This window comes from Lacerta agilis, chromosome 1 (genome assembly GCF_009819535.1).
Source record: "Lacerta agilis isolate rLacAgi1 chromosome 1, rLacAgi1.pri, whole genome shotgun sequence".
In the NCBI taxonomy this organism is placed as follows: domain Eukaryota; kingdom Metazoa; phylum Chordata; class Lepidosauria; order Squamata; family Lacertidae; genus Lacerta; species Lacerta agilis.
In genome coordinates, this window is record NC_046312.1 from 82,625,014 (window position 1) to 82,637,670 (window position 12,657).

Consider the following 12,657-nt stretch of genomic DNA (forward strand, 5'->3'; position numbering starts at 1 on the left):
TGAGCTGCTGCATGTATAAATAAGGTGAAGGGGAACAATTCATGTTGATTAAGTAGTAATTCCAATGTTAATAAAATGTGGGATTCCCGGGCAGGAAACTTATTTCAGGTCCTTAACATCGGAGGTCTCCAGGTGCATTAGCAATTTTAATGCGGAGAGCTGAGGCTGCACACAGATTATATTTTTTCAGTGGCATGGAGCTGCTATGTGGGAATATCATTGCCTAAACTACATTTTCTGTTTTCATTCCATATACATTCCCCTGGTCTAATCCATTTCTGCAACATTCCCTTGGTAAGGGACCAGGGCAGACATGGCTACAATTATGATAGAAGAAAAAGGTTCCCACTCTCTCCAGCGAGGTTCTATACCCCATGGATAATGTTTTTGCTGCGCTATAAAGCTGCCACTGCTCGATCAGGATTAATTATAGGTTAAGGTGGAAGTTGCATCCATGGGTCTTCAGAAAGCATAGCCTGTGCACAGCATGAAATGCCTTTCACAAACAGGAAAAACAGAGTTAGCATGTCAAAAACACAAAAGCTTGCATTTCAAATACAGCATCTCCAAGAAACATTAGGCAAGCAAACATGCACTTCATGGAATGTGGATAAAGATGGAACGACTTGAATGAGGTGTGTGTGTGTGTGTGTGTGTTTGTTTGTTTAAATGGTGTTCAACTAAATTTTACTCAGAATAGATCTATCTTAGTCATGCTTAATTTCATGGGTCTTCGCTGAGTAAAACTTAGCTGAATACCACCCTCCATGTGTTAATTAGCTAACCAGCACGGGGGTGAAATGTGCTGGGTACATGTTATGCCTGGCAAAGCCGGAGGTTCCTGGAGAAAACTGCCTCCCTTGACTACTTGATAATATTACTGGACTTGCCACCATCCTTCCTGAAGACAAGGCCTCCAGGCACTTGAGCTGGAAAGGATGATCTGTCACTACTTGCTCAGGAAAAAAAAAAGATATTGTCCACAAGGTGGTGCTGTGACAACACAGCTCCTCAACTACGCCGGAGCTTATTTTGCACTAGCTGTTTGCCACAGATAAGTATTGATTGGAGGCATCTGTTGCATGCATCTAACCTGGAGGGACCGTGAACAACATCTATCTCTCCTGCTTCTGCTTAGATAGACCCTATGCTAAAGCAGAGTGGCATGTCCTAAAGGTGTATGTCGCTCCACTGCTTCTGTGGCCGAAAATGTGTTTGGCATTAGACCCCCCCTCCCATTTTTTTTAGTGGTGGGGGAGATTCTAATCCATCCCCTACAATAGGAACCAACACTTTCTCATAAGGTTTCCACTGTGAGAATTTGGAAAAACAGTGCGGTGTTCTTCACAAGTCCTTTCAGATTCTTCTCCATCCCATCTTATGTCAGAGGACAGGGCTTATATCTGCTCTGGTTTCTGCTCTTGGACCAAAGAGCCCCAGCTCATCCTACGAGTGAGCGCCTATCCCTCCTGCAAACCAGCTGGCACTAGGAATCTTCCTTCTCTGGTATTTTTCCTGCTACTCTTCCATCACTGTAATCTCCCTCTATCCTGTAAGCACCCCTTCTCTCCTCCTTGGTGTTCTCTGCTGTTTATAAGACCCCTTCTGCCCATCCCAGTTGCTGCCCTCCCACAGCCCACCTGGGTTTAAATCCAAACAACAGGTGTGGGCAGGAAGACCAACTGTTTTGCGGTCTCTCCCAACTTCACAGTTGCTCCCCCCCCCCCAAAAAAAAATCAGGTGCAACTGCAATTCTTACTATGCAGCTGGTTTAGGTTACAAGGAGTTACCTTGCACTAGATGGGAACACAGGGCCATCATCTAGCTCAGGGCTGCCCGCTCTCAATGGAAGCGGCTGTCCAGGGTGTCGGGCAAAGGACTCTCCCAGCACATTTGCCTGAGATTTTAAGCAAGAAAGTACTAAACGCAGGGCGGTCCATGTGAATATCAGTTGCTGGACTTGCAACTGAGGGGAGAGTGCTGCTGAATGCAGGTGCTGCTTCTAGGCTTTCCCTGAGCATCTGGCTGACCAATGTGAGAACAGGATGCTGGGATAGATGGGCCTTTGGTCTGACCTGGTAGGCTCTCCGTATGTCCTTATGGTATGTGCTTTGCATTGTATCTAGGGCACATCCTCTTGATTTGTGCAACTCTGTGATAAAAACCAAAGTAATGTGCAACTGCATGGTTATTACAGGAGAGATTAAAATAAAAACATAAAAAGGAGAAAGTGAAGGAACCAAGAAATCACAGCTCAGTTATCCCAGAATAGCTCATCTCTGTGCCAACAAACGATGCTGTTAAGGAGCCAATGTCCAAATTCAACCCTGAGCCACATGGAGTGTGCCAGTGTGCAGTGGATAGTACTGAGTCTACTGCAGTAAAGACATATATCCCATGCCAGGAGTAACCCTGGGATGCTTGGCTGCTATCCTGAGACATTGACAGCAACACCCTCATTGATTTTAATGGCTCAGGATTGCAGCTTTCATGTCCTGAAAGCCAAGATGAGAACAAAGAACTTCCTTCAGGGGGTTGGGTCCAGAGTTAAGCCTGTAAATCCACAACCACTCAAGTGGAATACAAAATGCAGCTTTCATCTGGGCTGGTGTGCTAGGAATGAGCACAGCTTTGCCGGGGTGATGCCCAGAGATCCTGCTGCAGCCACATGGGCCTCTTTTGCCTTCAGTGCCCTACTAGCCAACTCATCAGGGGCGGCATTGGAATTGCCATGGAACGAAGACCAGTCTGGGTAGTTCCGTCTGCACCTTCTTACAGCCCTTTGCTGCAGCCAGGTTGAATTTCAAGGATCCCTAGCTTCTATTGACTTAAATGTTGGCAGCAGCAGGAAATTAAAGTAAACTCAGCTGCTAATTAGTTATTCCTTGTCCAAAGGCTCCAGAGCCAGCCAAAAATCGGCATGTTTGATGGACTTTCCCTGGCTCTGCCTCCTGTGTTTTATCTTTATATAACATCAGGGCTCCTGGGATATTGAATGCAACAGCGGAACGGCTCCCGCTCATGCCGTAATACAGGCATGCGGTATATGTCACTCGCTCACCATCATGCTCACATGAGATTAGAGGCAGGCAATGCAGCTCTCCCTATCTCTCATGCTCACTCACACATGCACACAAACAATTCAGTGCCAGCTCCAGGATTTGGGGAGCATGCGAGACTAGATGTTATGGGACATGCCAACCTAGAATTCAAGTCATGCTGCATCTGATCTTCTTGAATCCTCCATGTAACATGAGAATGGCACTACTGTTGAGGCAGCAAGTCACTTGCTGGCCTTGGGGCCCCAGGAAATGCCCAACCGCACCATTACAGCTTGCCCTGATTACTGTATACTATATTGCTGTATATGCATGACCATGCAGACCTGCCTAAATGTTAAGATCATCCTCTGTGACCTTTCTCCAGGTGGTTCCTGCTTTTAGAGGTTGGTTGGGTAGGAGGCAACTGTGAAAAGGACCATTTCAACAGAAACACCCATGGGGGGGCCCTCACAAGGCTCCAAATCTTGTATCGTTCTAGCACCACAGGAAAGCCATCAGGGAATAATGCTTAAAGGAAAAGGGGGGGGGGGAATCTGTGGCCTTTCAGCTGTTCCAGCTTTCCAAAGGCCAAGCAGTGGAAGCAGGGAACATAGGCTGGAAAACACAGAGTGGGAGGGCTGTTGTCTGCAAAAAAGACTCAGCCCTGACCTGAAATTATCTGTATCCAGGCTGGGTCAGAAGGAACCAACAGAATGCATGGCAAATGGCACCCAGAATAGAAGTGCTGGCCCAGTCTTCCTCCACTCTGCATCTTTGAGTGGCTTACCACAAGTGCTGTTGTGTTCAAGTCCTGTGCACAAGCTCCCCCTAGGCATCTGGCTGGCCACTGTGAGAACAAGATGCTGGACCAAATGGGTCTTTGGCCTGATCCAGCAGACTCTTCTTATGTGCTTAGGTAGGGGCACCAGCCCATCATTTAGAAAGCCACCTGTTTGTATGCTGACATATGATCTCATGCAGACTGCATAGATTCACCCTACAGGCAGCTGCCTTTCTTTGGTAGCTACCACTGATTATTCCTTGCTTCTCCACGCCTGGCACTAGCAGCTCTCAGTACGCTTTGTTCATGTTATCATTGCCTTCTTGTGTAGCCTGTGCCTGGAGAGGGCTTTTCCACTCTCCTCCACCTTCCCAGTCCTCCATGTGTCTCTTAATTTTCTCCTCTCCGGGTTCTGTGTCCTTGAATCTGTTCCTGAATCTCAGCCTCCGAGCCATCCATTCATGTCTAAACAAAGGGTGACCTGGATCCTCCATCTGTTTCCCAACGTCCTCGATGACATGCTACTTTGCAGTGGATTGATGGTGGGGCAGTGCTTCCAAGTTGGTACAAAGAACTGCGCATCTGTGTTGGTCTCAGGGTCCCACTAATGATACAGCAGATACAATTTAGTTCCACATTGATCTTCCTTGCATGGGCTGGGCAGTACCAGGCAGGGAATCAACAGTCAGCAGAGCCAGAGCTGCTACATTTGTGCATCTGTGTACCATTTCACATTTGCCAGCTTCTGAAGCCCAACCACACTATGCTGTTGGTTTTCCTCCCTGGTTTTGGGATTTGTGCCCTGAGCAAGGAAGAGCAGCCTAGCGTGATTTCCAAATAGACCAGTTGCCCTGGAGTTAATGTATTAAGGTGTTTTATTTCCGGCAGTTATCATCATATTGCAAGGGAGAAAGTCACAAGCTGGAATTTGCAGCACACCTTTTCCTACTCAACGGATCTGAAGCATTCCTTTTCTTGCCTAACGGTGCAGAGGTTATCAGGACAAAGATACTTCTGTGGAGGCAGGAAAAAGAAATTATATAAAAAAACCTTTGGTGCCTAAATCCGCGAATGGATCCTCATTCTCCATCTCTGCCATCTATTTCTCTTCCCATTCATCTCGGTGAAAAAATGTCGATATGTAGTAATGAGGCCATTAACCAAACAATCTGGTAGGTCTTAGATATTTTCTCTCTCCTTTCAGTAAGTGTCTGCTGTGGTTCACAGGAGCAGGAGCCTCTGCATAGTCTAGAAAAATGGTACTGGTCTTCCTTACACCTCTGTGAAAACTAAAGTGCCACACCTGACCAAGGCTAGCTAGGCATGAGCCCTCTTCAATTTTTGGTAGCATTTCCTTTGCACCCTTGAGGACAGGAATGTTAAGACTGGTTTCTTTTTAATGATAATAGTTAACAGGCCCAAGAAGAAGAAGAAGAAGAAGAAGAAGAAGAAGAAGAAGAAGAAGAGTTTGGATTTGATATCCCGCTTTTCACTACCCGAAGGAGTCTCAAAGCGGCTCACATTCTCCTCTCCCTTCCTCCCCCACAACAAACACTCTGTGAGGTGAGTGGGGCTGAGAGACTTCAGAGAAGTGTGACTAGCCCAAGGTCACCCAGCAGCTGCATGTGGAGGAGCGGAGACGCGAACCCGGTTCCCCAGATAACGAGTCTACCGTTATTATACCATTGACTACTATATGAGGAAGTCTTGAGACACCCACTTTTCATTTAAAAAGAAAAACAGGATTCTATGTTCACTGTTGTTGCCTATCTTGTTTAACATCTACATGAAACTGCTGGGCAGGGTTATCTGGAGGTTCAGAGTAAGTTGTCAGCAGTATGCTGATGACACTCAGCTCTGTTTCTCCTTTACATCTGCAGGTGAGGCAGTGGAAGTGCTGGACCAGTGTCTTGCCTTGGTAATGGACTGGATGACAGCCAACAAACTGAAACTCAATCCAGATAAGACTGAAGCACTGTTAGTGCGTGGTTCCTTATACCAGATGGGTGGGGGGGTCGCCTGCTCTTGATGGGGTTACTCTTCCTCTGAAGAAGGTTTGTAGCTTGGGGTACTCCTGGATCCTTTGCTGTTGCTCAAGGCCCAGGTGGCTTCAATGGCCTGGAGTGCCTTTGGCTGGTGGCCCAGCTATGCCCCTAACTGGACAGGGATAGCCTAACTACTATGTCTATGCTCTGGTAATCTCAAGGTTAGATTACTGCAATGCGTTATACTGCCTCTGAAGACAGGCAACTTCAGCTAGTGCAGAATTTAGTGGTCAGGTTGCTTACTGTAGCAGGATGGTTTGATCATATTACACTGATCCTGGTCTGACTGCACTGGCTACCAATTAGTTTCCAGGCCCAATTCAAAGTGCTGGTTTTGACCTATAAAGCCTTAAAAGGCTCAAGACCGCAATACCTCATTCCATGTGAACCTACCCGGACCCTGAAATCATATTCTGAACCTCATCTTCGTGTGCTGCCTCCTCAAGAGGTCCAGAGGGTGGCAACAAGAGAACTAGCCTTTTCTGCAGTGGCTCCCCAGGGAGGCTCACCTGGCACCTTCGTTATACACCTTTAGGCACCAGGCAAAAACATTCCTTTTTAACCAGGCCTTTGGTTGATTTGATTGACATCCTTATTGTTATTTGTGCAATAAAATAACAAAGGCAAACAATGATTTTGTCTTCAAATTCATATAACCTTTTAGAAAAGTGAAAAATGCAAAGACCATTTCCTAGACCTCTTCACCCATATATGTGGCACCAGGATCTTTACATAAATCTGCACAGAGCTGCGCTCACAGCTACTTGGAAATTGCTTCAGCACAGGGATCTGGAGGGGGTAATTCAATCAGTTCTATTTTCAGCCATCTCATTCTGGGCACCATCTTTTCCTTCCAAATGGCAGCCTGTTGAGTGTGCACTGCAGCTGATCTGGGTGTGAAAACCTGTTTCTGTGGGTGGAATACTATCACTGGGTCAGGTTCCTTGATTCGGAGGGGTTCTTAAAATATACATAGTCTGGATCTTTATTTGATGCAACTTTAGCTTGCATTTACATCTTATATATTATTCCCAGTCAACTCTTTCTGCAGCTGAATGGCCTTATCAGCTTCTTCCTGCTCAGGGTCTGAGATTTATCAGCATCTTGTTAGATACACATTTTCTAAACAATTCATTTTCATAGGTGAGCAAACAGCCGGCGGGTATCAGGGCTTCTCTTTCTTCACGGGTGCAATGTTGGTTTTTGAATGTTTACACTACTTAACTCCCTGATTTAAAGCTAAATAGAGTCATCGTGGTACAGTGCCAGGTCACATTTTTTGTTTTTCAAATAGTTACTATTATAGATTAGATTTCTTTGTTCAGTTATATCCTGCCATCTTTCCTCTCCCTACCAATTTGCTTCATTAACTGTTAGCAAAGTAGGTCAATTCTTTTGCAGAAACTATTCCTGGAAAAAAACAAGTGTGCATCTTTGATTTTCTTTTGTCTCTTTATCAAGGTTGTGGAAGTGCTCTCTACTCTCTTTAGGATTATTATTTATTTGCAAGGAGACAAGATTTGCTTTCTAAAGGCTATCTTTGTAAATTCCCAGGCCAGCAAGACATTCTGTCTCTGGAATGCAACTCTCGTAATCCTTGACTGTTGGCCATGCTGGCTGGGGCTGAGGAGAGTTGGGAGTCCAACAATATCTGGAAGGCTGGAGATTCCCCTCCACTGCTGTAAGAGGTAGTGGGTCAAGGCACTGGTTTCCATCTCCCTAAGTGGAGGAACCATCTCATACTCCTCAACCGCCTAGAGGGACAGATTTGGCTCAAGACTTCCAGTTGCTGACACCTTCTATAAACACCGCAAACAAACTTCTGGAAAGCATTCCTGATTGGAGACTGGTTTCTTTAGAAGCGCAACTTGCCTTCACTGGCTTAGATTAGGGACCTCATTTTCTAAAAGTCAGGCCTAACATCTCCTTCAGCTCTCAGAACCTTTGGAAAGTACACTTGCCAATTTCACTAGGCAATAACTCATATTCTTCGCTTTCCATATACTGGTCCCTGTTGTAGGTTTCCCATGTCAGGTGGGATGCAGCAACAGGAAACCAGGGAGGAGCTGCCACTTGTCTGGCCACACTGAATTTGCTGCACTTGAGAGATGCAGAGTGAACAGATGCTCAAGCTGAGCTACGAGGTGCTTTCATCCACGGACTGCTCTCTGGGTTTATATACTGTAAAACACTTATTGCCCGGGATGCTTTTGTAGTAAATCCCCAGTTTTAACTACGACAGATTCACAGATGGAGCCAAAGCCTTCTCTGCGGAAATCGCACAAGCAGTCTTGCCTCTTTTATGCACAAACAAACAGAAACATATGTATGTGCATATGTATACATTCATGCACACATGTATGTACTGGTATATAGGCACTGTCTACCCAGATCACAATGGGCTCACACAAATATATAAAAATATACTCATAGGAGCATGTCCACACACTGCTTGCAGCAGCATAGTCAGGAGAACTCATCATGTTGGTCTGTCAACATGATAGCTAAATGAAACTTCAGCAGGATGAAACTTCAACACTAGATAGCCATCAAATCTATGTCCTGCCTATGAGCTTCCAAGGATATCTAGCTTGACACAGTTGGTGGGGAAAAGGTGCTGGACCAGATGGACCTTGGTCTGATCCTGCAGGGCTCTTCTCATGGTCCAGAGCACAAAAAAGACAAACAGAACTGTAAGACTTCAAGCAACATTTGTTGCTTACTACACAACATCACACCCAGCGTTGAGGCACTTTAATAGATGACAATGGCGATGCACTGTTTAGCAGGTCCAGATACATACTGAAGCTTGGTAAGACAGAAGCTTTGTGGGTATGGAGTTCCCAAGTTTCAGAAATTGCCTTTTCTTGATGGAGTTGCACTCTCCCTGAAGGTACAGGTACATAGCATGGGAGTACTCCTGGATCCATCACTGTCACTGGGTGCTTGCTGACTGAATGCCTTTTCCAGCTTGGGCTTGTACGCCTTCTGCAGCCGTTCCTGGACAGGGATACATGGACCACGCTGTTGCATGCCTGGGGGACCTCTAGACTGGACCACTGCAGTGTTACCTACATTGGGTTACCCTTGAGGGTGGTTCAGAAATTGCAGCAAGTGCAGAATGCTGCGGTCCAGTTTTTGGCCAGAGCAGCTCCGCATCAGCATTTTGGTGTGGAAAGCTTTGCATTCCAAACAAAGTTCAAGGTATTACTGTCAGTGTATAAAGCCCTAACCTGAAGTTACCTGAAGGACCACCTTGTGCTTTATAAACTGGCCAGAAAACTCTGACTATCTGGAGAAGCCCTACCTACAGTCTCATAGTTATTTCATATTTGTTTAATTTCTATGCAAACCAAAGCTTTTAGCATGGCTGCACCAGTAACTTGCAACATTGTTCCTGTTGGAAACATTTTGTTTTGCCAAGCATTTCTAAGAGAATTAATTTGATTCAGTACTGGCCATTTGTTTTAGAATCACAGAGTTCGAAGGGACTACGAAGGTCATCTAGTCCAACCCCTTGCAATGCAGGAACCTTTTGCCCAACATGGTGCTCAAACCCACAACCCTGAGATTAAGGGTCTCATGCTCTACCAACAGAGCCATCCCTGAGTTTTTTATGTTACGGTTTTATAATTTTATAGTTTTCGAATTCTTTTTTTTTTGTACACCGCCTTGATGTATTCTATCAGTTAGCAGTTTGTAAATAAAATCATAAATACACAAAATTCGCACAGCAGCTGACACATTAAGCCAATGCTGTTAATAAATACAGACACACATCACATGCAGCCCACATGGCCCAAAGCATGCAGTAGTCCACAAACAAAACTGTCGTGCTTAAATGACACAAACTCTCCAACATCATTTTTCATATCGGTGGGCATTGTGTGGATCTACCCAATACAAATATGCAAAGAGATAGAATCTTGTTCTCTCTTACTCTCTAGCTGACCAGGTTCAAAGCTGGGAAAGCCAAAGAATTGCACTCGCTTCCTTCCAGCGATCCACCCACTCCCCGTTTTATGGCAGCTGCAGGAGATAGTCTGGGTGGCAAGGGAAACAAGTGTACCTGCTCCTTGATCTCCTCCAGTCCCAGGGTGGCAATGCTGCCTGAAGGCTTCTTCAGAGGGGGTTTGGGGCGTCGTAGGCCATGGGCCACCTTGTCACGGATCACCTGGGGCACAGCAAAAGGCAGAGAGCGGCAGCTGCATGTGTGTTTAAACTCCTATATCACTTTGCGGTAGGAAACGTGTGTCATATACACACGGCAACTCCTGCCAACTTGCATTTTGCTCTATTCCCACTTCAGCCTATGATGTCATCAAGCTAGATTTCTTCCTGGAAAACAACTTTAGAGGCCCTAAGTCCTGCAAACAGGTAGTCATGAACAGCCAGGCATCCTACATGGACCATAGCAAGCACCTATCATACAGACTGTGGCTGGAGTTCACTGAAGCTTTCCAGATATAGCAGATATTACGAGCTTGTTCTGTAGGCAGGGAAGACTTGTGGCTCCCTAGCTGTTGTTTGACTCCCAACTCCAACTATCCCTTGTTCCTCATCCTTGCTCTAGAAGTGGTCCAGGTGCTGGTTATTACAACCTTGGGGGGATAGCATAGCCTGTCCTGACGGCAGGTAAACTCATTGAATTTAGGACAACATGGGGAGTTTGCCAGCTCTGTGTAAGGTGTCAGCAGTTAATGGTACAGCACTACCTTAGTGGGGGTGCCAGAGCTATAGGTTCCCCCTTGATGCAACCTCTAAGCTCAGCCCAGTACAAAGTCACAGCTAATGCAACACAAGACCCTTTCTTTCTCCCCTAGGTGGGCCCTCACCTCATAGATGTAGTCCAAGATTTCCAGGACAGTGAGGACGCTGGCCCCGATGAACAGGCCCATTTGGCCTCCAATGTCCCCTGGCAGAAAAGGAGGCAGTTAGGGCAAGGGAGACGATGGTGAAAAGCAAGTCATCTGCTGGACCCTGAGCACTGGGAAGGCCTCTGCAGGGAGGAGGGTGACAGGGCTCAGGCAGGATCCCTGCTGCTTTTATTGAGTATCAGGGAATGGGAGAGGGAGAAATGGTGTCTGAATGTGGTGGCCTGGGGAAAGGCAAGAGGGTGAGCAGCAGGAGCATTGGTGTGACTTTGCTTTCCTGCTCCTTTTGAAAGCAATGGGCACCAGGGTCCTTCTAGCACTGGAGGAAGAGGTTGGAGGAAGACCTCATGGAGAGGATGAAGTAGGTGTGTGAGCACAGCTGCTATGGGAGCAGTACCTCCCTGCACACTGGTTGGGTGCCCAGCAGGGAGTAGTAAGACAGCACAGGCCTCGAAGTGTGGTGTGTCAGGGAGAAGGGGGGTGGGGCTCTATAAAGGCCAGGCCAGGCGCCTTCTTTGCCTTGCTGTGGCGGCTTGTCAGAAGAGGGAACTGCTGTTGGGCCTGCGTTGCCGGCACCACCAGTGATAGAATCCAGAAGTCAGTACTGCAGCAAACAGCCAGAGATGCTGTCAGATGACATGGAAAGGCCAATGAGGTGACACCTGTGTTGCCATAAAACCTGGGGATTCTGGTCAGCCCACGTCATGTCTCTGTCTCAGCAACATAAGGTGTGAATCACAAACGGGTTCTTGCCCATTTGCCTGCCTGCCTGTGTAGCTGCCTTCTCGAAGCTTGCTTTGCCTCGAGAGCACTAGCCCTAACCAAAGGAAGGTGGCAGGTAGAGGAGCAGATTCACTCACCGAGAAGCCCTGCCAGGTTGTATGCCCTCTTCTGCTCAATCGCCTCATAGTTCAGTGCCTCAAAGAAGATGTCTAGCACCAAGAAGTTCTCCCTAAGGGGAGTTGGGGAGGGGAGAGAAAGGATTCAGAGGCTGAGCCGGCTCATATATTCCTCCAACCCAGTTCCCTCCTAGCCCATTTTTGTTCATAATGTTCTGGTGCTTCTCCCACAGCCTGTGGACTGTGCATCAGCAACAGGGCACTCACCGGATGTAGGTCTCATTGCGGTTATACTTGCGAGCAAGGTACCGGGCCGAGCCCTTGTTGGGCATGCGCACCATGGAGATCTCCTTGCCGTAGCGGGTCAAGTTGCAGGGCGTGGGGCAGACACAGCGCTCCTGGGAATCCTCAACTGCTGTATCTGTGAGCAGAGAGCCGTACGTCAGGCACAATAGGAACACTTTGGAACAACAATCAAACGAGCCATTGCCTGCTCATCCCTGACATGGCAAAGGACCCGCAGCCTATTGAGGCAGTCTCATGGCCTAGAAATCTTCTTGGGACTCCTGTTGGGATATGAACACGTGTCTGAGAGGGTCAGTGGAACCCTCAACACAGCCCAACAACGTCATGCCTCTCCATCACACCCCAGGGTGACAGCTGCCCTCCTCTCCTCTGTACCAGCCCACTAGACCCTAGCTGAGGGATTGTGGTATTAGCCACCCTGACTCTTCCTCAAAAGCCATACTAAACTCGCTTGCCTTATGATAGAATTGTTAATTGTTTTTATTGGACCAGTTTTTGTAATGATGTATATTGTTGTTCCCCGCCCCCCTCTGTTTATTACTTTCTTTCCTGCTCTGGGATTGAAAATATTCCATGAAGAGCACACTATAAACACTGTAAAACAAACAACAAAACAAACAAAAACTGTTCAGCCTTATTGCTTAATGGCTTAAGCCATCAAACACCAACTGTTTCCACAAAAAATTAATAGGGGTTCCCCTTCCGTTCTACTGGCTGGCCAGATCCTCTCCCTCCAGGTCCCTCAACGGGCTGCTCAGTATCTGCTGAAGC

General features: G+C 46.9%; 1 protein-coding gene across 2 annotated transcripts in view; it reads right to left on the minus strand.

The window, feature by feature from the left end:
• ASIC4 (acid sensing ion channel subunit family member 4) overlaps nucleotides 1-12,657 on the minus strand; it is an 89,803-nt gene that overhangs the window by 3,374 nt on the left and 73,772 nt on the right. For both annotated transcript variants that reach the window (XM_033159989.1, XM_033159980.1), the window contains exons 6-9: nucleotides 11,848-12,001; nucleotides 11,602-11,693; nucleotides 10,703-10,782; nucleotides 9,937-10,041 (exon numbers count right to left, since the gene is read on the minus strand). In XM_033159989.1, the coding sequence (XP_033015880.1) occupies nucleotides 9,937-10,041; nucleotides 10,703-10,782; nucleotides 11,602-11,693; nucleotides 11,848-12,001 (431 nt within the window). The remainder of the gene's footprint in view (nucleotides 1-9,936; nucleotides 10,042-10,702; nucleotides 10,783-11,601; nucleotides 11,694-11,847; nucleotides 12,002-12,657) is intronic.